Here is a 23,044-nt window from a genome sequence, read left to right as displayed (position 1 = left end):
GGCCTGTAAACTCTGAATAAAATAGACCCTTGTGTTTGGCCAACTATTAAATCAAAACGTTACCAACATCCCAGCAAAAGAAAAAAAAAAGAGGGAAAGAAAAACGGGGAGAAGATATAGAGCTTTACAATTTTCAGTTACATGGTTTCATTAACTCTTTTCTGCTACTTGTGTCTCTGGGCAGGTGATATGAGGGATAGGAGAGATGTGGGTATGGGATGTGGGAATGGGATGCTCACGGGGGATACGGGTAGGGGGGAGTGAAGGGTCCTGTGCATCCTTGGCAGCGCAGCCGGGGGCACGCTGACCCCACAAATCAGAGCCAACTACACACCGAAGCAAACACACTCTATATTAGGTGTTGATCATGCCCATGTGAAATTGGGTCAGGAGTAAATCCACGCCGTCCTGGGGACTGACACTGGCTGCCACACGCTAACTGCCTTGGCACACGGGAGGAAACTCGAGACAAGTCACCTCTGATATTTATAAACGTCGGCGCGAGCCCAAAACCCGTTAACACCAACACCGTCCGTGTGCGCATCCCGACTCCCAGAGGTGCTGCCCGGGGGTAGTCAGGCCATCTTCTCAATGCACTCTGTTTTTTCCTCTACATTTTAGGAGAAGGGTAAGGAATTTTCCATGCTCTCCCCCCTGGCATGGCACCGAGCTTGTGCTGCTGGAAGATGAGCCAAAACAGTTGCTGCTTTTCCTATTGTGATGGGATGGGGGCCAAGGACAGTGCACACCCGGAGAGGGCGTCTCGGCCCCGTGTCCATGGGGCTGCACACAGCACAGCCAGTGCTGTGCTTACAAGCAGGAACTATTTTTTTGTATCTGTTCTTGTTTTTGCCTTGCTTTGGGAAATGAGGCGTCAGTTTTCTGCCACAGAAATGAGCAGTGCTCGATGCAGCACGTGTAAAACAGCCTGGCTTCATGTTGTCGCTGTCATTTGAAGCAGCAGGGAGGGCAGTGGGAAAGGAAACAGGATAAAGGGGATCCTGGGTGCGGACTGTGTGCATGGGAAACAGCCCCATATGCTGAAAGGAAACCCCCAGAAGGAATCTACCTGCTTCCCTACCAAAAAGGGCTATTGTTTTTTTTTTTTAACCTGGAAAGTTGTAAGGTCTTTTGCCAACCAGCCTGCTGCTAAGGGCAAAGGGAGGACGTCCAAAATGAATGCATTCTGGGAGATGCCGTTATTTGGGAAGGGGGTTAATTATAGCGAGGCAGGGGAGGGATGCTTTCTGTGCCAGGGCAGGGCACTCTGTGTGCCAGCAGAGGAGAGGAAGCAATTCATTTCAGCTGCCCTCGCCACCCAGCCCCACTCTGACATGTTTACAGCCAGAGGTGGTGATGACAAACCCGCTCCGCTCGGGTCACCGCGTCCCCTTGCTCTGGTTGCCTGTTGCCCTTTGAGCTTTGGCACAGTCCAGGCCCCAGGATTCACCAGCCAAAGGGGGTTTAATCCCCACAGGAATGTCAGGTTTGTGAGCCAAACCACATTGCTGCTCTACATCTGTGGGATGTTTTTGGGTGCAGGCATCATTGAGCTGCAAGGCTGGGCTCCCACTGGCTGCCCCAGGATGCTCAACCAGTCTGGGAAATAGAAGGAAAGGGTGAAGTAGCCGCTATTTGCTCAGCCACCTTGAACCCCCTGCTTGGGATTGGGTCTCTCAGCCCTGCACAGTTAGTCCCTTGCTGTGTTGACCGTTCTGTCACAGCCTCCTGCTTCTCCTCCTCATCCTCAGCCTACAGCACATGGTTTCCAAATACACCCGGAATGGCAAAGCTTGGCCTCCAGCTGTACAGCTCTGGACAAGGAGGGCAAGTACTTTGGGATTTATGGACTGGTGCTTGGCCAGCACAGCTCCAAGATCAGATGACGGCCGGAGCCATTCCCACCTGGTGACACAGCACTTTGCATCAATCCTCAAACCCCCGGCGTGAAGCCGGAGGGGCTCTCTGTGCCAGCCCCGAGCACAGACTCACAGCCAGTGGCATTTATCAGGGCTTTCAGCACTGAAAGACAAGCCTGTGCTCAGTTAAACTGCTCCCGATATAGCGCGGGAGGAGCTGGTGCTCTGCCCTGCTCCAGCCTGACTTTGCGGGGTGAAAGGCTCCACCTGGGACTGCCCGGCCATTAATTTCCCCAAACCCCACAGCAAACCTTTCCTGGGCACAGCAGCCTTTGCAAGAGGCATAAAGAGCTCCTTGTGCTCCCCATGGCAGTGCTGCTGAAAGGCTGGGAAGTGCGAGAGCAGAAAAATGGCAGAAGCCAACTGCTGGGAGCTCTTTGGACAGGGATGGCGTTTGCTCACAAAGGGAGCAAATGACCTCATGTTTGCTGCACCATCGTTTCCCACAGCAATGCTGAGCAATGGTGCAACAGTGCTGCGCCAAATGGTGCCTAAATCTGTGCTTTGCTGTAAGAGGAACTGGGGCTGCCTGGGCAAGGCAGAGGTAGAACTGCAGAGGGTCCAGCTCTCTGTTGGGCAAAGGGTGACAAAGGCAGCCCAAATGTTAACCCTGTGCCTAAGTGAAGGATGGAAGGGGACTGCCACGTACCGGTGTGTGTCTGCCGGTGCGTCTCCAGGGCATCTTCCTTCGAGAACTGGGCGCCACACTGATCGCAGACCAGGGCTTTGGCACCCGCTGGGGAGAGAAAGGGGAGAGGAGGGTTATTTGAGGGACAGATGGACACCCACCTGAACCTGCACGGGGGCATTGCTGCGGCCACCAGCACCACTAACACCACAGGATGGTGCCATGGACGGGTTTCATGTTTAGTGTCCCCTGTGCAGACACCAAAAGCAGCGCCTCACTCATCTCTGCACTCCCATTCCTTGCATGTCACAGCAAAATACAGAGCTGCTTGCCAGGAAAAAAATAAATTAATTTATTTATTTATCTTTTAAAAAAATCATTAAACATCAATGTGTTTCATTAGCACTGTAACTGATCCAATTGCAATTGGTTTCCTGCCCCTTCCCATCATGGCTGCTGTTTCCAGTACCCAAGGACAGACCTGATGGGGGATATGGCTAGAATGGTTCAACTGACTGAGGAAAAACCCAGGATTCCCAGCAGCAGATAAGGACTTTCCAGATGAAACCAGATTAACAACACACACAGCATTCAACAGCATCTCTGTGGGACAAAGCTGAGGTCCTATTTCTTAGATTTCGAGGTTTGATTCATCTGCTGTGAGGAGCTAAGTGTGACAGAGTAGCCTTCAAGGCAGGGGCACCACCCCACAGAATGTCATGCTGCACATTTTCAGAGGTCCAGACTGGGTCTCCCACCCCCTTCCCACCCTCAAGCCCCTGTCCCACTGTCAGGGTGGGATTTGGGGAAAGGTGTGTAGAGAAGGCAATAGGGAGAGGGAGAGGTATCATGACATGCACTGAATAGAGAATTCCTTTGCCTTTAAATTGTCTCAGTAAAGGCTGGCTTGCAGGCAGAAATATTTGGCAGCGGCGAAATTAAACGTGATAAATTTTCTCGCCAAGCGCTGATCGATAATAGAGGTCTCATCTGTTAATCAATATGACAGTCTGCCTGTTTACTGTGCATATGTTGTTCCCCGCCACCCTCGCCGCGATGTCAAGTTTGCATTCAAAACAACCTGAGTGTGCCTGGGCCGTGCGGCCGCTCCAAATGGGCAAACACACCCAAACTCTGGGGCACCACGAGAAGGGTGGCGGGCAACTCCCCCTCACCTGCTGTTAGCCCAGGTGACCACGTGCCCGAGATGCCATTAGGGATGTGGGGCATCGCCAGGATGCAGGTGCTGACGGTGGTCCCTTCCCTCACCCGTGGCAGGGAGAGGAGCGTGGCCATGCAGAGCTGGGATGGGGAGAAGCTGCCGGGGAGGAGAGGGCTGGATCAATAGGGCAGCGGCGTGGGCTGCCCTCCTCGGCACACGGCGCGGGCGATGCGCAGCCAGCAGTTGCCAAGGCAATGGCTCTCCATCGCCACTCAAAGCACTGCCGGCCCCACCACGTCAAAATGTGATCCATGAGGCTACAGCAACCCATGATTCGTGAGGATATGGCAACCCATGGCAGCAACAGGTCCTCCCAGGGCAGGGCAACTGTTGGCACGTGCCCGTGCCCCCTCCCTGCGACCGTGCACTGGTGATGCCAGGGGTCCTGTGCTCAGGGGGGTTCTCACTGCATCCACAGGCTGAGATGCACCAGGGCCCTGCTAAACACAGCGTTTGCTTTTTCTTCCCCTATTTCCACGTGGGGTGAGGGGGGGAGGACGGACATGCCAGCGCTCTCCGCAAGCCGTGGCCGGAGGGGCCGCAGAGCCCCAGGGAGGCACGGCCAGGCGAGGCAAAGGCGGCCAGCATCTGGCTGGGGGGCGGGAGGGGGGGAGGAAAAATTCCTGGCGAGGCGAAAATAAACAGGGCGAACGCTGGGAGGAGCTGGGCGCGCTGGCTTACATAAGGAAGCACAGTGTGTACCAAAACAGTGGACCCAAAAAAAGCCGGAGCTGTCAGAACAATGAGTACAGACGCAGGGCATTTACAGCAGGCGCTGCCGTACAGTTTTATTTACAGTACCTCTTATCAGCGCGGGAACAGCACGCCGCCTGCCAATTTCCAAAGGCCAGGACTGCGTGTTCTTTCCCTCAAGTAGATGTGTACTCCAGGCGAGGGGAATTTTTTTTCTGTCTCTCTTTTTTTTTTTTTTTCTCATCAGCAAAACAAAAACTGATACGGAGCCAGAATTCCTGTAATGTACACACGCCGGCGGGGAGGGGGAGGAGGAGGGCGGCGATTGAATATGTAAATAGTTCAAGGTTAATTTTACTATGTGAGTCACCGGGAAAAATGTCATCCAACATCTGAGCTTATTATAACAGGGCTCAGAAAAAACCCACCACGGTTCGCTGTTTGTTATGAAAGGGAGTAGGACACGTTGGAAAGCGGAGCTCGTGGCAGGGCTCTCTTCTCCCCCTCTCGCCTTTCTCCCTGCTTTAAACAGAAACCATCAGCCCCTCCGAACGTATATTTACGTGAGGGTATATTTAGCCAGCGCCTCGTATCGCCTACAGTGTATAGATATCTCGGGATGATCTTCCCGATGGGACGGGACAGGACTCCGCGTGCTGCCAAGTATCGGCTGCGTTCGGCGCGAGCCTCGCTGTTGGCACCAACCCCCCCGCCGCACATTTATATCCGCGCAAGCAAATTTATGGCCCCTACCTAATAAAGGTCCCTGCTGCGAACGAGCGAGGAGCCTCCGCTTGTTCCATCCCGCGCAATCTGCGCAGTCAGTGCTGCCCCATGCCCACCCAGCAAGGTCGGAGCTGCCCGGGTCTGTGGTGCCCCCAACAAAGCCATAAGGAGGGGCAGAACTCAGGCTGGACTTCATCCTGAAAGTCTTTTCCAGCTTAACGATTCCATGATTCTATTATCTAATTTCCTCTCCAAGAAATGCAAGGGAACAGTCTGATCCCGGCTGGGCCAGGCAGTGCTGCCAGGGCATACAGTGGCTCTCGGGAGCGGGATGCCCCATGGACCATGGTGAGCATCCCTGTGGGTCAGGAAGGGGCTGCGGTCCCTCCTCACCAGCCAGGCTTAGCTCGGCAGGTTGGACAACAGAGCTCATCTCATTTCAGCCACCATCACCCCAACAGTCCCTCCCAACACCCATCACTTAATGACTTTACTGGGGAAGAGAAACTTTTGTGGGGCTGGAGGCTGAGCGGCTGCGGGAGAGGCACTCTGAACTCTAGCTCAGGAAAAGAGAAGGAATAAAGGAAAAAGAGGGGCCACCAGCATCCTCTGGATGAGAAGGAGGAGGATGGGTAAGAGAGGAGGAAGATGGGAAATTGGTGAGATCAGTGGGGGGGGATCCAGTCCTTCCCCACTGCCATTTCAGCATGATGGCCCCGCCAGTACAATGTGACATCTCCTCCCCCAGCAGAGTGGATTAATAAAAATTTGGGATTATATATTATTAACAGCCTGTAATTGGTGAGAAAGTGGAGATGGGGGGGGGAAATATGGATTAAAAAAAAAATTGCTAAGTAAATTTATGCACTGTCGTCGCTTTACTACCTAATTAATTCAGTAATTTCAAAAACAATTTTATTTATGTTCCGTTTACCACATCAGAAGTACAAAGAAAAAAAGCATCAAACCACAGCGATGCTAAAATAATACCTCAAGGCATCTATTTTTAATCAGTGAAAAAAAAAAGGGGAAAAAAAAAAAAGAAGAGCCGGCCCTGGTTTCTATACAATCTCTGCTGGGCAGACCACCAACTCAGGGAGCGCAGCAGCCGAGCCCTCTGCGAGTGCCTTCCTGGCTGCCGAAAACAGAGCTTGTCAAAAAAAAAACAAATCCATAATGGCCTGAGGCTCCTCTCCAATCTATTTTCTGCTCAGCTGGTTTTAAATGAAGTTATTATGAGTCATTAAAACACCCGCAAGCCTGTGGAAGTCAGCCAATTACAATTTTAAATTTAGCCTGTTCTCTACCCCATTCTCTTGTTTTCTTCTTTTGCCCACATCAAGCTGCTTTTGGGTTTTTATTATTGCCATTATTATTATTATTATTACTATTATAATTATTATTATTATTATTATTTCCCTTTTCCCCTGTTTCACCCAAGTGGAAGAGACAGTTGTGAAAATCTCTGCACTAAAAAAATACAGTAGAGAAACCCAAGAAGGGCTGAAAAAAGATGGAGCTGCAGAGCAGGCCTGGAGAGCTGGCTTCAGCTCCTGCTTCCCAAAGTGCCATCGAAAGGCAATAACTGAATATGAGAAAAAGCATGGGCGTTACGGGGTGAGAGGGACTCCATGCTGGAATGCCAGAGGCTCTGCTGGGAAGGATGCTGTAGCATCATCTCACGGGCTGCCCTGGCGAGCCTTGGGAAAGCACCTGGAATGATGGAGCAGAGCCTTGGGGGCCGGTGAGGTGGCAGTCACCGGCAACACCATCACCCAACCTTGGCAAGCCTGTGCCACCGACTCCCACACCACATGGGAACAGGTGGAGCAGGGGGTATTTTAATTTTAAAAATAATAATAAAAATGCAAATTTTTAGCTTGGGAGCCAAACCCGGCAGGTTTTTACATAATCCCCCCTTTCCGCCGCCCTGCCAGTGCTGCTCTCTCCAGCAGCATCCTCTCCATGGGGAAAAAATGACAGACCCCATCCCCGGCAGCCCCGCACGGCGAGCGAGCACGGCGCGTACTGCACAGCCCATAAAACTCCAAACAGCCTCCAGACACTCCTGCAATCGTCCTCCATCAAAACACTTTGTCTTGCATACAGAAATGCGGCGGGGCGCCGCACGGAATACCAAATCAGCCCGTGACGGTGCGGGGAGGCGGCTCCTTGGCAACCGGGGGGGCTTTGCCACCGCCACCGCTCGACAGGAAACAAAATCTGTCAAGCCTGTTGGGCAAATGATAAACATTAGTGGTATTAAAAAAAACCAACACAAAAGCTGCGTAAATAGCTGGTGAGTGCGCGGGGAGGGGTGGGCAGGGGTGGGGGTGCTCCTGCCCCATTTACCCCCTCAGCTCAAGTGAGGGGGGTCTGCAGCACCACAACCTTGGGGGAAGTTTGGGAAGTTTCCCCCCTCCAGCAGAAAGCAGATAGGTGGCGATGGCCGCAGACACAGGGAGGGAACAAGACAGATGGATGGACGTTGGATGTGTTGGGCATGGGGAGCACCACGGTGCGAGGGGTCCTGGAGCCCCTCTCTGCACCCCACCTTCAGTAATGTCAATAATGTCAATAACAAGGGACAGTCAAATGAGGAGAGCGGAGAGAGGTGGCGGCGGGTGAAAAATAAACACATTTCATCAGGTAAGGGTGGGGGGAGCAGGCAGCTGGCTCCGACCCAGCGGCCAGGTCCAGGAACCCGGCCAAAACAGGAGCTAAAAAGCAAACCATATTCTTCTGGTCTCAGCTCAGGCTCTCGAGGCAAAGAGGATGGGGAGGGGTGGGAGGGGGGGAGCGAGAGAAATGTATTTTTCATCAGCCAGTGTATAATTTATAAACAGCATTAAACAGTTTTTGTTTTCTTTCTTCCTCTCCCCCGTGTGCGCGGCTTGGCCGGCAGTCAAGCCTGCATTAATTTCTGCTGTGGGTACAGTGTGTTCTTGGATGCACATCTGCGGATGATCATAAACGCGGGAACGCTGGCAGAACATCCAGACCTGCCGGCAGGCCGCTGACATCACCCGGGACCGAGCGCGGGACGCCGGCCAGCCGGGCGGGGGGGGGAGGCCTCCCCGGGGAGCCGCCGCGGGTACCGGCCGGGGGCAAGGGGGCCAGAGCTGCCGTCACCCCCCCTCCAGCCCGTACATCCCACCTGGGGGAGAGGCGCAATGGTTGGTGGAGGTGGGTGACCTGGGATGAGCCCCCTCCCCTAACGCTGGGCAGGGAGAGCTGAGGGTGGGATTCACCCTTCCCTCCTGCCTGAGGTGCCATCCCTACCAGCATGTTGGACCACACTTCCCCAGCAGCCCCTTGACAGCATGTCTGTCACCCTCTGGGATGTTGGGGCTTTTGTCTGCCCCTCCTGATGATGCAGGAGCATATTTGGGTGGGGAGGAAGGGTGTGGGCCAACAGGGCAGGGGTCTGCAGGGCTGCTGCCTGCACGCTACCCATGCTGCCCATAAGCATCCACATGCATTGCTGGTTATTCCCACCCTTCCCAGCCCAGAGCAGAGAAGGGCTGCACAGCCATCTCCATGGCAGAGATTTCTGCTGGACGGAGAGGCAAAGTGAGAGGGGACAGACAGAAACCCACTTTCCTCCCTGTCCTGGGGAACACACCCCGCTGACAGCAGGTACTGAGTAACCGGCATCCCAGGCTGTGAATGAGCACCCACTGAGCACTATTTCTGGTCAAACCAATGGTGCTTCTCAACCATACCACCAATGAGCCAGGTCTCCCACCTCTCCTTCCCTGGCAATTCGCTTTTCTGGGAGTGGGGTAACTCTCAGTATCATCCTTAGAGGTATCTGAGGGCTCAGCCGCCGGCAGCGTGGGCAGCACACAGGGAAAGGTTCTGCATGGCATTAAAGGCTTTACATTTATGCTTTACACTGAGAGTCAACACGCACCTGCAAGGCTGCTGCAATAACCGTGCTGTGTGCCCACCCTGCTGCGGAGCACCACACCCCCAGGGCTGGTCCCCAAACGTTCCTCAATTGGGAACCTTTACCACAACCCATCAAAGGCTTGGATGGGGAAGCTGGAGATGTCAACCCCCTCAAACCCTTTGCCACCAGGGCTGGAGGTGGGTGCCAGGGGGCACAAGCCATCCCACCACAATGCTCTCCCAAGGGGCAAACTCCCAACTAAACACATGGTCCATTAGTGCGGATGCAAGCTGCCTTTGGAGCTGAAAACAAGCCCTGTGCTGCTGCTCCGGCACAACCTCGCTGCATCCCGGGCTGGCGGCGGGGGGAGGCGAGGGAAGAGGTGCAAAGGTCTCCTGCTTTAATAAATAACAGCGCTGGAATTCGCAGTGGCTGTTTGTGAGTGCGAGGCAGAGCTCTCCCCACCCCCCCACCCTTGCTGGATTTACAAAAAAAAAAAAAAAAATATTAATCCTGCGCAATGACAAGCTTGGCTCGGTGTTCACTGTACATACTGTACCCACAAAGCTGGCTGCCTGCCAGGGACAGGCTGCGAGCCAACACGACCATAACAAACACGAGCCGCGTGCACCAGCGCTGTGGGGAACCAGAATCCTGCACCCCAGCACTGGGGGGGGACCAGCATCCTGCACCCCAGCACTGGGGGGACCAGCATCCCGGGGACCTCTTCCAGCAACCTGCCACTGTCCATGGGCACCCTGAGGAGCCAGTGTCAGTCCCAAAAAATGGTGGGATGGGGATGGGGTCAGGGCTAGGTTCAACACCCCAAAAAGCAGAAAGCAGCACCTGGCCAGAAGGAGTGTGGGGGCAGCAGCCCCCGCTGTGTGAACAAGGGGTAGTGGGGAATAAAAAAGGGAAAAAGGGCAAAAAAATAGATAAAAGTGTACAAAACAATATAAAACATAATAGAGCTTCCCTGCCACGCTAACTGCAAGCAGAGCTGTGGTTGCAGTACCTGTTACCCCCAGGTGATCTTTCCTTGGAGTGAGGAGGACTCCTGGCCGTGTTTGAGCACAGGGGTCTGGTGGCCATCCCCAGTTCTCCTCATCTGACCCTCAGCTGTGCCAGGGGCTGCACCTCCAAGGGAAACATCAGCTCCTATCCACTTGCAGAGCACAAGTCTTCCCTTTACTGCAGCGCTCCAGCCCTTCCCTATTTAATTAAAGGTCCTGCAGCCTGTGAACCTGCTACTCAGATTCATTAGGCAGAGAATGCCTAATTCCACAGTTTTGCTAACGAACCTGCAGCAGGGGCCTGTATGAGAGCACGGCACTAGGACATGGGCGCCGAGGTGGAGCCAGTGCTCACACTATGAGCAGGGCTGACCACGAGCAGCTGCATGGCATGTAGAGTTTGTTATTCTGAGCTGCTTAGCCTGGAAAATATTTCCAGAATTAAGGACTTGAAAACAAACTCCAAAAAAGAATATTTAAATAAATCAAATTACTGGGCACTGGAGAACAAGTTTGCAACATGCTGCCCAGGGAAGGGCGCAGCCGGCTCCGCACGTGTCTGCTTCAGACAAGACGTGTGAGCTGAGCGGTCGCAGCACCCCTGAGTGGGCATGGAGAGCAACCCAGCACCCCCCTCCAACCCACCTGAGTGAGCCAGTAAGTGCATTCGCAGCCGCAAGCTGTCCAGGAACCGCTTCCCACACAGCTCGCATCCGTACGTCTTCATCCCGCTGTGCAGCTTCCTAGGGGAGAACAGAGTGGGGTTAGTCCTGCGCCGGAGGGAACTGACCCGAAATAACGCTGAGAAACTGCCCAATGCTTCCCACAACCCACATATCACCCTAGGTTGGTTCTGGCTTGAGAAGCCCTGCAGGGAAAGCATGGACAGGGTAGGTCCTGTGTGATTTCCCAGCACTGGGGAGACGACCCTCTCCGGGTCAATTTTTGTCATTGCTCCTGTCATTCGAGTCTTTTGATAAACCTGATAAATCTGAAATCTGGAGTTCAGGTAAAGTCTGTGTTGGCAAACTCCTTCCCCATGCCCTGAGCACTTTTGAAAAAGGGCACTGTGTGCCAAAAAAAAACCCAACCACTTTAAGAGGTTGTTTGTGTGCATTTCTAACCAAATCCCAATTTCCATCCAAATTCAGTGCAACACAAATCACAAGCAACAAACGCAACCACCAGCTCGCAAACAGGAAATTTGCCACTCACTGTTTCCTGGCAGCCCCAGGTACACACTGAGCTACGCCCGGGCAGCATTGCACAACCTCCAACCACGTCGCCCACCCCGTGGGCGCAGCACGCCGTGGGGCTGAGCATCCCCCACATCCTGGGGACCAGCGGGGCCCTCCGCCCAGGGCACTGGCCACGGCAGCAGGTGCTGGGCTCGGCTGCAACGGCCACACCCTGAGTTATCACCCAGTCTTTACAGCAAAGACACTGATGCTCCATCTTTGGGCAGCCAAGGCTGGAGCCCTCCACCAAATGGAATGACCTTTAACAGGCAGCATTAAAGGAGCACTGTCCAAGTCTATAACCACCAATGAATCCAACCTAATCTGGTCTCACTCCCAAGCCATCACTGCTGTCCCATGGCAGCCCCTCCATACCCATTCCCCCTCCCTTTTGGGGTCAGCCATTGCTCAGCTCCCACCACGCCGCACAGGAGTACCCTGAGGCTCGCTCCCCCCAACAGCCTCTGCTGCTCTGGGTGTGTGGGGGGATGCAATGCCTGGAATACGTGGAATGGGGGCTTGGTGCTTTATTTTGCCACCTCTGCTGGTGACAAACAGACTCTTTGCAAAGCCACCCAGCTCTGCACTTGACAGCCACGCTGACCAACGTCCCTAAGCCCCAAACACACGGGCTGTCCCTGCCAGCCCTCGGTCACCGTGAGCCGCCTGGACCCGCGGTTGGGGAGGACTCACAACAGCAGCACGTGCAAAGTTTCAACATCAGATGCTGTAAACAGAGAAGTATTTGTGTGTGTTGAGGAGTAACAGCCCATCACTGTGCGCCGACCTCTGATCACAGCCACCATTTATCATTGCTCCGCAGCAGGACAAGCGTATTTCTATTGCCTTGTTGCCAAAGACAAAACAGGAATGGTCCTGCCCAGGCCTAGATGTGGACCCTCCCACGGGAGGGCTCAGCCCCGGCTGTGCAGGCTGTGAGAACCATGTGCCTGTGCTGGGGGGAGGTTCAGCTTTGTCTGAGCTTTACTTCCCCTGAAGTGTAAGTTTTATTGGCACGAAGCTCCTGCTGCTCTGAGTCCAAGCAGGATCACCCCTCACAGCTGCAGAGAGCCTCGAGCTCCAAATCTACCCCTACCCCATGGGGCACCTGGACCTGTTCCATAACTGCCAGCCCCACATCCCACCTCGCAGGAGGTGGCATGCACAAAGAGTGGGAGCAGGAGGAGACCCTGTGATGTTCAGCAGATGCTGTGGAGCAGAAAGGACAGGAGCAGGAGTTGGTTTCAACTCTCAACTTTGCTGTATAATGTAATTATTAATCAGGCTTGTCCTGAATTCACTGTGTCATAGCGGAGGATTAGGAGTCATGCACGAATTCAGGCCAAGAAGGTTTACAATCCAAAGGATTTATCCGCCTTGCAAAAATAAATAAAACACCAGCCTCCTGACAGGGCTCCGCTGCCAACGAGCAGCTCAATAAGTGACAACCTTCTCATTTTGCATTTTTAATTCGGGACATGCCTGTCACACTCCCCGGCTCGGGCTGCGCTCGCTCCTGCATTTAATGTTGGGTTAAAAGCACTTTGTTATGAAGAGTACAGCATCCTCAGGGCCCACACTGCCCTCTCTGAGGCCAGAATGCCTTTTCACTGAATTAAAGTCTAATTAGCTAATTAGTTTGAGCAAAACATGGAGGTTTGGGGGTTTTTTTAAGTGAGTCTCAAGAAACAGAGAAATGGAAGGACAAGCTTCCTTTCTCCGCATTGCCCAAGCCTATGGCAAACCCAACACAACTTCTTCTCCCACCCTCCCCAACACAGAGTGAGGAAACAAAGCCACAAAGCCCCCCAGACCTGCTGGTGCCAGGGCACCCTGGAGATCCCCACCTGCCACTGCCCAGGGCGCTGCGATGTCCCCGAGTCACGTCCCCTCCACATTGTGTTGAAGGGGCGCTGGGGTGCTCGAGGAGTAATTTAGCTGCAATATCTCTATCAACAAATTTCAGCGGTAACAAAAGTTTTCCGTTCGGCGCCTGCTTCTAGGACGATCTTATCGCTCGCCATCTTGCACGGTCCCTTTCAACAAGGTCTTAAAGCGCTTTATCTGCTCCGTTTCCCGGTAGCGAAATATGATTGAAATGTTCTATTTCTGCTCACCGGATTAAGGAGATGTTGCAAAACTGCACAAAAACCTGGCAGATGTAAGCAAGGTATTACGGCTGCTCGGGCTGTTAAGATCTGAGGGGAAAGATCAATACACGCTTCTGAAGTTGTGCCTCCAGAAAGGGGGGGTGGGGGACTGAAGGGCGTTCAAATACATCCCTGCTTGGCAGTGCTGTCCAAACTCCGTGCCAAAAGATAAACTATGCTTTATTATTCTGATTTGAGGCTGAAATTGTGCTTCTTTCTCCTGCAAGGTCCCTATGAGCACATCGGCTGAGAAGGTGCCCATGGGATGAAGAGCAGTGGCAAGCGGGAAAAGTGCCTTTTTTGTAAAAAGAGGGTTTCCCCTAATTCCCACTCGATGGCCTGCTTGAGGCACGTGGAAACACAAAGCTGCCCAAAGCCTCTAGGTTGTGAGATATCACTGGAGGATGCTTGACAAGGATGCCCAGGGCAATGAAGATGCCTGTGGCATGGAGTCCCAGGGCTGGATCCAACCCTCCCAAGCGAGCCCCGGTGCAGGGCTCTGGCAAACGGCTGTCCAGGCAGAATACAAACCCAGCGATACCCCCTCCCCGCCCAGCACCGGCAAACAAAAGCCAGGCGAGAGGCTGGCCCCTCGCAAGCTGATGGTAATTAAAAAGGCCTGTAAATGCCCCGCAAAAAGCACTTCAAAGGGACGGCGACTCCAGCAAGACCACGCGGTGTAAAAATTATGAGTTTTCCCCATAGGGTGCTTCGTGTGAAAAGGCTGGGGTCGGTGGCAAACGCCACTGCCCGCTCCAGGGGGACACGGGGGCTCAGCAGAGCATCCCGGGGTGTGGGTACGGGTCCAGCCCTGGTACATAAAGACCACTGCAAGTGTCCCACTGCCACCACAAACAAGTCCCTGCTCTGCCTGCTTAAAAACCTGCCTAAAACAGCCTTATGCTTTTTTCACTTGAGGAGCTCTCATATCCCAGCCCCTCCCTGCCACCCATTTTTGGAAGCAAGAGGAGACCCCCTCCCCTCCCTCCATACTGAACAAGACGCATGGTTCTTGGCGGTTTGATTACTTTTAAGTGTATATTTTTCCCCTCAAACAGAGTGAATACAATGGTTAGGAAATTTGACAGAAAACTATTCCGAGCCATTTATTGCCTTAATGCGCACCTTTGTCCAACAGGCAGTTTTGACAGGAGCGATAAATTCCAAATTTATGTCAACAGAGCATATGTTGAACACCTCATTTCTGAGCTAAAGCGGCATGCTGCCCCATAAATCACCCTTCTGTTTGAAATGAAAGTAGATTACGGGCCCGTGTTATTGAGCAGTTAGAGCCATAGTCGTATAAATCAGAACTTTTAACTCCAGGCGATCCGTTCTGCAATTAACTAAAGGGCACTTTGTCATCTCCGGGCCGGGGCGCAGCTTGGCAGGGCGGCTGGCTACCGAGGGGAGGCAAGAACCCGTCGCTGCCGAGGAACGGCGCCGGCACGGCCGAGGTTCTCTCTGTACCTGTTGGAGCAGCGAGTCCTGAGACAAAGCCTGCAGCAGCGTGTGGCTGGAATGCAGCCTGGCATGGGAGACCTGTGGCAAGGGGCTGTGGGGGCTTGCACATCTCTGCCCACACCCTGTCTGATCCGTATTTTGGACACCAAACACAGCGGGGGAACTGGGAAGGTGTGTGACACAAGGAAAACAGCAGAGTCCTGACAAGTCCAAAGCCAGGCAAAAACATGCATGAGTGCAGCACTCAGAGTCCTGCACTGACAGAAATCAGTCCTTGGGACTAACACAGCGGTTTTGCTGCATCTCCCAAAGTCCATACACCAGGTCGAGATCCCCACCCCACTGTTTTCCCCTGTCCACCCTGCTGCATTTCCCTGGTTCGTTCCTCTGCAACTCCCAGGGATGCAGGGCCACGGGATGCAGGGCAGTGGGACCAGAGGATGCTGTGGGGCTGGCAGATGCTGTGGCACCATGGGATGCTGCAGGGCAGTGGGGCCAGGGGATGCTGGGGGGACCCAGCCCTGCGAGCGCTGGTGAAGGGCGTGGGTGTGAGGGGCAGCTCACCAACCACGGGAGCGTCAGCGCTATAAAAAGATTCAGACACTAAGTATTTCCTTTCCTATAAAATATTCATTGCTGCGCGCGAGTGCCAGGGAGCACAAACCTCCAGTGGTTCTAACTTTGTGCCGCAGCAATAACAGAGTTTTATGGGAGCCTTCTAATTTTATTTATACTGGGCCGTAACCGTGGTGCCTGCCGGAGGGGCGGCCACCAGCCGGCACAGCCCCACCACGGCACGGCACGTGTGATGCACCAAACGCTGGGCAGGTTGAGCGGGACCGGCACCGCTTTGCATCCCAGTAATGTCCCCCAAACCCTCACTGCTGCCCCATTTCCACCTACATCACCCTTGCCCAGGTAAGTTGATATGAAATTGATTCATCCCTGATCTGTTTTATCAAGATCGAGGCAGCGGTGCCACGTCTTGTTTGCAGCAGGGGCAGACGGGGAAGCCAAGGTGGCTCCTGCAGTCACTGCTCTGCCCTCAGCTCCCAGCCCGTAGGATTAAAATAGCAGGGAGAGCTATTAAGGGCACGGGGAAGGGGGAAGGGAACTGAGACCTTCTTTTCGCTTTAATAAATTAAGAAGAAAAAAAAAGAAAACACCGACAAAAAAACCTGCCCTCAAACCACCACTGCTGCTGAAAATAAATAAATAAATCTTACAGGAAATAGGAATGGAAATAAAGATTTTACTATTTCTGAAGGTTTTGATTAAAAAAAAAAAACAGCCAGGGGAGGGGAGAGCTATCAATAGAAAGCCCTGAAACTCCCTGCCTGTACAATATTTATATTTACCACGAGCTAATTTATGAGCTCAAACCAGATCCTGTGGCGTGACATCATTCCAGCATGATGCCAACCCTTCCCCTTTGAAAAAAACCAAGGAAAGGATCCTCTTATCCTACCACACCTGACACAGAACCAGGACACAAACACCAAATGCACAATTCCAATCTTTTTTTAGACCCTGATCACAACAAGTGTAAAAAAATGCTGCCAGAGGGCAGTGACTCTCCTAGTTTGCCACTGGCCTGGGCTGAGCACATGTGGCACCATCTCCTGTTGGCTACTCTCAGCATCCCACCGGAACAGCACTTCCAGCCCCATGGCCTGGGAAAAGAGAAACTGGCCACAGAAAATAGGGTAGCATACAGATTTTTTTTTTTTGTGATGTATTCCAAGGCCCTGGTTTAAGATTCGCATTCGATATTTGTTATTGACTGGGATTCCCCTGGACAGAGCTTTATCCCTGCCAGCATTCCCTTTGTGTATCCCAGCCCCCCCACGCAAGGGGGTCCATGGGCTCGCACCGGAGGGGACAAGCATGGATGGGAAACCTGCATCCGAGTGGTGCAGCTGGCAGTGGGGAAGCATCTCCTGTCTGTCGCAGACAGGGGCACAGACGCTGCCCCAGCTCCGAAGCCGGAGAGATCTGTGGCTTTCAGAAGGGGATTCGGAATGCAGCCACTGCACAATTTACTGAGCAATGGTACCGGGTGTCAGCAGCTTCTGCTGGCCCAGGGAACAGTCCTGATCTCCACTGCACCACCTGGATACTGACGCAAACAGAACCACGATTCCACACTACCACGGTGGGGACGGAGCACAGGCACCGAGGGGTTAACGCGATGCACGCGGCCCTGCCTGGAATAACCGGCACTAATGTGCCGTCCAAAATCACCATCCCCATTCTTCGGGCATCTGGTGACACTGACGTGCTGAGCACTGGGAGAGGAGCACTCGCTGGGCTGGGCAGCCTCAGCCCCAGGCTGCGCTGGGCAGCGCTGAGCCAACATGACACGGGTGTCAGAGGCGTCAGGCAGAGCACGGGGGGCGCTGCTTATTCAAAATAATACGAGATCTCAACAAAAAGGCAAAGTGACCTTCGTGCCGAGTACATCTGCCGCAGCAGCGGCGTGATTATGCAGATGTTTTGATTCCTAATTCAGAAATAATAAGCGGTTCATGGATTCCAAGTTTAAAAATACATTCGTCATCTGGTTTCTGTAGCAGCACGTGTGCCACCAGAGCACCAGCGAAGCGCTGGCCTCAGCCGCTCCTTCCTCCCGACCTTCGGGATGGCTGGGACACCTGGCTCTGAGAGCCTGGTCCAGTGGAAGGTGGCCCTGCCCATGGCAGGGGATTGGAGCCGGATGAGCTTTAAGGTCCCTTCCAACCCAAACCAGTCTGGGATTCTATGACGCACAGAAAGCATTCAGCATCGGATGGTTTCCAGGGACAACGGTCCTGAGACAGTCCAGGCTGCATCATCCCACTGCTACCCAGTAAAGGGGGAGCCTGTAGCTCCCAGAGCCCTGGGGAGACAGCAAAAGTCCCCAAGGAGCCAAAAGCAGGGATACAGGGAAGAATGGATATGCTATTGGGATGCTGGAGCACAGAGCAACCTAAATGAGTGGAAGAGTTTTTTAGAGTAGGGAGAATTTTCTTTTAATTTCCACTCTCTTCGATGACCCGACCACAGGGCTGAGGCTGGACGTGTCAGAAACAGGGTGGCACCCACGTGGCTGCTGCAGGGATGAGCTGAGATGGGCCCAGGAGCCACTTCCCTGCACTGAGCTCCCCTTCAGGGAGTGGGAAAAGCACCCAGGTGCCAGATGGAATCAATCAGCAGCTCGGCTGCTCTGTTCCATCAGGGAGACATGTGCTTCCCACCCCTCATTTCCCTATGGAGATGCTGATGCCCCCTCCCTGGTGCCTCCCTGGTTTCTGCCCCGGCTCCCCCTCAGCCCACCTGGGAACTGCAGCCAGGAACAGGCACAAACCACAGGCAAACGCCACCGCTCCCAGGAGCGGCCCAGATCCCGAGGAGTTTTATAAGGTAATCAAATATGCAAGAGATTCAACAAACTAATTTCAAGCACACACCTGGGGTCCTCTGATAATGTCGGTTGTGCCTATACAGCACAAGGATTAAAATTTCATAGAGTCATGATTTCATCAGTCGCTAAACTACAAAGGATTAATTAACAGCCAGGGAAGAGCTCATGGCTTGGAAATACAGTCTTAAGGAAAATATCTATCTCAGCTCTCCAGATGTCAGCACACAGACGAATAAACCTTTGATGAAAACACTTTCTTATTATTAGCAACTCCAAAATATTGTGTTTTTGTAGCTAGAATTAAGAATGCCTGATTCCAATCTGCTGCTGCCTGGCTCTGTGCATAGTCATGTGCCCTCCTGGAGGACTGGTTTGGGCTCCTGGGATGGAACCACTGGGTGCACACCCGGGTTTTATGCCTGAATTTTGGGGACGGGCAGAGACACCTCCCTGGGTCGGGGATGGGAGAACCCCAAGCGTGCAGGAGTCCAGTCAGAGGTCTCGCCTCTGCTCTGTGCACACTGCCTGCCCTGCGCTCACCAGCTCCCAGAGAGGCTCCCAAAGCACTCCCCACACCAGCTGGGCTTCAAAAGTTTGGGAAGGAGAACAGGCAACGGCTGCAGCATTGGCAGCACGAGCGGTAAGAGCAGCACGTCCCCCCTTCCCCGGGAAGATGAATTAGGGAGCTGTCAGCGAGGGACAGGCGCAGCACCGATGTTGCTGTACAGGGGCAGTGGAAGTGTCTTTGATTAATGAAACCCTAATGCTGGGCTGTTACACAGCCCTTCTCTGGCAGGAGAAATGCCCTCAGACAGGCTGGAGATGCCACGCTCCCCATGGATTACCCAGAGACGCTTCTCCCAGCCATGGGCTGGTCTCCTCCTGCCCTCTGCCAGCACCCGCTGCCTTTGCCCAGGCTCACACTGCCTTCTCAAGAGTTCCCGGGGCGGACAAATAACTAATTATTTCCAGTTGGAAGTTGGGAGATGAACATTATGCACCTTGTCAAGGCAGTAATTTAGCATATCCACACTGTACTAGGCTTCGGAGAGACCCAATGTGCCCAGGACAAGGAGGTGGCAACAAGGGGAATGCCCTGGTAGCTCAGGGACTGAGGCCACTGCTGTCCATCCAACTGCAAGACCTCCCTTAGAAAACATATACTTTGGGAATGACTATGGAAGTGGGAGGTGTCCAAGGAGCTCCCCCAGGCCGAGCCCTGGCAGAGCTGTCAGCACGGCACAGTGCAGCACGTGGGGCTGCACCGCATCCACCGTGTCCGCGCTGGCTTCACTCCCGAAACCGCACCAGCATCCGCGCGGAGGCAGCGAGCGGAGCTGGCTGGAATCACACTGTAACCTGTCATCTCATGGCACAGCAACACGGGCAGACGCTGCCGGTGCTGCAGGGCCTCGCACGGGGGGACGGCGACGGGGGCACAGCACTGGCAACTTTCCCCTGCAGTTTTTCCCTCCTGCACCAGTTTCAGCCCTGGTGCACTAACACAAGACGCTGCCTCAGCTCTCTGTAATTAGTTTTGCTCAGCCTACAACATGTTTTGCTGAAAAATAAATAAATACCTTCCGGGCAAGCCAAGCTCTGAGCAGGACGCCAGCGCTGACAGCACACTCCGCTCCCCCCAGCCAAAAGTACGCGGTGTCCCAAACCCGGGCGTTGCTGAGCCATCCCGGCACCGTGGGACCTCCCCAAGGAGGCTTGCTCACAATTAATTCATTTATGAGCAGCCTCACCCCCCGCCCCAACACGCACAACAGGTTCCATGCAAATTCGGGAGCTTTTAAATTATACCGTTAATGAAAGAAAATAAAGGCAGTTAAAAGGCAATTTGCTCAATTGGTGTTAATATTTAAGCACAGCATGTGCAAAAACGAGATCGCAGAATTCGGTTTTTCCATGAGAAAACTTTTGGTCCCAACTTTCCCGCGGAAAGGATGGAGCATGGCAGCAAATGCAGTGCCCGGGGTCGGGTCTGGAGCCCCCTCAGCAGTGGCCAGACAGGCTTTTTGTTAAGGAAACATCCCCCATGTGCCCCAACAGCTCCCCAGTAGCCATGAGAGCAGCAGTTCCTCCTCTGCCAAGGGGTGATACTGCTGTTCCCTTGCACACCAGTATTCCCACACCCCCAATGCTTCCCTGCAAACCTTTCCTGAGGACAAGACAGAGACAGTGGGAGCCCTGAACATCCCCTGCACCCGTGGGACTCGAACCACCCGTGGGAACCAGAGCATGGGCAGGCAGAGGCACCACCGGTGTCACTCCCAGCACCACAGCCCCAGTGCACCCCCAGCTCAGCACATCACTGACACCACACACAAACCCCAAACACACTGGGAACATGGTGGCTGCTGCACCAGCAAACAGCCAGGACAAACCACTGGCCAGCACGAGTGGGACACCTGAGGCACAGCCAGTGACACTCTGGTCATTGCTTCCCACACCAAAGGGTGATGTTGGTGCCACAACAATAACAAATTCTTGAAGCAAACTGGAAACAGTGATCTGGCACCAAATTATCGCAGGCAAAAGCAGCTGATGCTGCCCTCGGCTCAGTCCCACTCCTGGCCCTGCCCTGCCTGGGGGTTACGACGCTTGCATAAATTCGCTTTCAAAACAGGAGCCGCTGGTGAATGAGACCTCGATTTCTAATGGTTGGAAATATTTTGTACACTCTGTTGCTCCCTCTGTACCCCTTTGTCGGGGCCGAGGGCTGTCGGCTAAAGCGGGTACCAAAAGACCATCTGTAGCTCCCGTCTTTACAGAGGAGTTTAAATAGGGGGATGAATGAGCACAGGAATTAATGAATGATAAAGCCGTATGGTCCCAGTCAGCCTCCTACGCCGGGATGTGGCATTCAAACCCTCCCAGCCTTCTGCCACAAAGAGAGGTTTCTATGCTACAAAAAAAAAAGGGGGAAAAAAATAAAAGGGGGAGTTGGTGCGTGCAGGTTTTTAACAACAAATCCAGCAATTCACCTCCAGGTTCCCACCCGTTTTCCCTGCGCCAGGCTGGGGGAAAGGCACTTGGGAGGGGAAAACGGGGGTTTCCCCAGAGCTGCCTGCAACCCCACTAGATAGTGAGGGAAGTCACAGGAGTTGGCTCTGGGGCTCATCCGTGCACTGGATGAGGGTCCTGGTCAGAGTACCCTGGGGTCTCACATCAGCAAGGGTGTGCAGGTTTTGGACAAGCCACCTGGACTGACTGTGCCACATCCACTTAGCCAGCCTTTGAAGCTTCCCCCCACCATATCCATCTGGGACAGCCTAAAGATGCCTGGTAAAAACTAAGGAACTTGGAAAGGCCTGTGGGGTGTTTCAAGTGAGGGGCTGAGGTGAGGGTGTGCTCTGCCCCCAGAAGCACATCCATTATAAACCAGCTCTATAAAAAAAAGGTACAAAGGAGAAACCCAAGACTCAAGGAAAGCTCACAGAAACGAAGCCTGCTCGCCAGTGCCAGAGAGAAGATGCTCTAGCTCACGGTGCTGTTGGCTGGAGATTAACAGGTGACATCCAGGGAAAGACAAGGACATGGAGGAAATCACTGACATTGCTAGAGGATGGCACCTGACAGCCCAGGCACACTGACAAGGCAAACCCAGGTTCAAACACCCCAAATCTGTTTGACTCCTATTCAAGGATCCGGAACTACCGAGGGGGGGAATGTTTGTCTCCAAAACAAGGCACAAGAGGCAGAGGGAGCACAGCACAGTACTGCAACGTTACTTGTATTTTAAGAGCCGTCATGTGTAAAGCATTAGTGGTTTTGAAATTGCATTCTCAAGTTAATTAAATGGACTATCTTTTATACATAAAAAGTGAAAGCACACAATCAAAAGCTATTAAAGAGGAAGTGCCTTTTTGGAGCAGTGCTCTGCCTCTCTGTGCTTGCTCCCCTGACCCGAGCATCCCAGGGAAGCCACTGTCCTAGTGTGCCAGCACAGTGGCAGAGAGGCCACCTGAGCTGTGCTGAGGCTCAGCTACAGCATTAAGCATCACCAAAACCCACACGTGGGCACTGCACTGCGCCATCCCATTTTCCCACAGGAGCCATATGCACTCCATTCAGGGAATTCCTCTGTACAGGGACGTTTGCTGACTGGCGGTGGTGAGAAAACCCATGGCAGTTATCTTTTCTGCAGTAAAACACTGACCTTCAGTTTTAGGCAGGAGGTAAAGTTCACCATCGATTGGACCCACCATAAGCTGTTGATAATTACTATTATCTCCGAGTTAATCTTGTGAGAGGTCAACAGTTTTATAAAAATCTTGCAAGCTGTGTCTTTTACCTCCCAACTTTATATCTGGGTCAAAAGGTCAATTACTGCAGCTTGCTGACTTGAGATTTCAGAAAAAAATGCCCTGCTCCCACCCAAAAAGCCACTGGAGCAGGGGGAATGTGGGCTGGTGCCCACCATTGTGCAGGCAAAGCAGCCAAACCCTTGGGCTGCGAAGTCAAGGGGAAGATTTTCCTAAGTCAGAGCTATCCCAGTTCATGAGCTGAGCTGGGGTTGGCTGCTCCCAACCTAAGGAGTTGGGGGCATATCTCACACTCTGGGATACAGCCAACGGGTCCTGGGCATTGCGCTGGTCAATGCACGGTCCCTGCTTCACTGGATCGTGTGGCACAGGGCTCAGAGGATGCCAACCCCCACTGACAAAGCACCGTGTGTGTGGGC

General features: G+C 53.4%; 1 protein-coding gene and 1 long non-coding RNA gene across 5 annotated transcripts in view; one reads left to right on the top strand and one right to left on the bottom strand.

Moving 5' to 3' along the window:
- ZBTB16 (zinc finger and BTB domain containing 16) overlaps nt 1-23,044 on the bottom strand; it is a 53,708-nt gene that overhangs the window by 16,737 nt on the left and 13,927 nt on the right. For 2 of the 4 annotated variants that reach the window (XM_064634759.1, XM_064634758.1), the window contains exons 3-4: nt 10,742-10,839; nt 2,569-2,655 (exon numbers count right to left, since the gene is read on the bottom strand). In XM_064634759.1, the coding sequence (XP_064490829.1) occupies nt 2,569-2,655; nt 10,742-10,839 (185 nt within the window). Of the gene's footprint in view, nt 1-2,568; nt 2,656-6,077; nt 7,421-10,741; nt 10,840-23,044 lie in introns of those variants that run through there. The other 2 variants (XM_064634761.1, XM_064634760.1) reach the window with 2 other exon arrangements.
- On the top strand, nt 420-2,657 carry LOC135402060 (uncharacterized). The gene is made up of 2 exons (XR_010425019.1): nt 420-628; nt 1,752-2,657. It is a non-coding gene; the product is annotated as an uncharacterized LOC135402060 (long non-coding RNA).

The sequence above is a fragment of the Pseudopipra pipra genome, chromosome 23 (assembly GCF_036250125.1).
Source record: "Pseudopipra pipra isolate bDixPip1 chromosome 23, bDixPip1.hap1, whole genome shotgun sequence".
NCBI lineage: Eukaryota > Metazoa > Chordata > Aves > Passeriformes > Pipridae > Pseudopipra > Pseudopipra pipra.
Note: the sequence above shows the minus strand (reverse complement) of the source record. Positions and strands in the feature narration are given on the sequence as shown.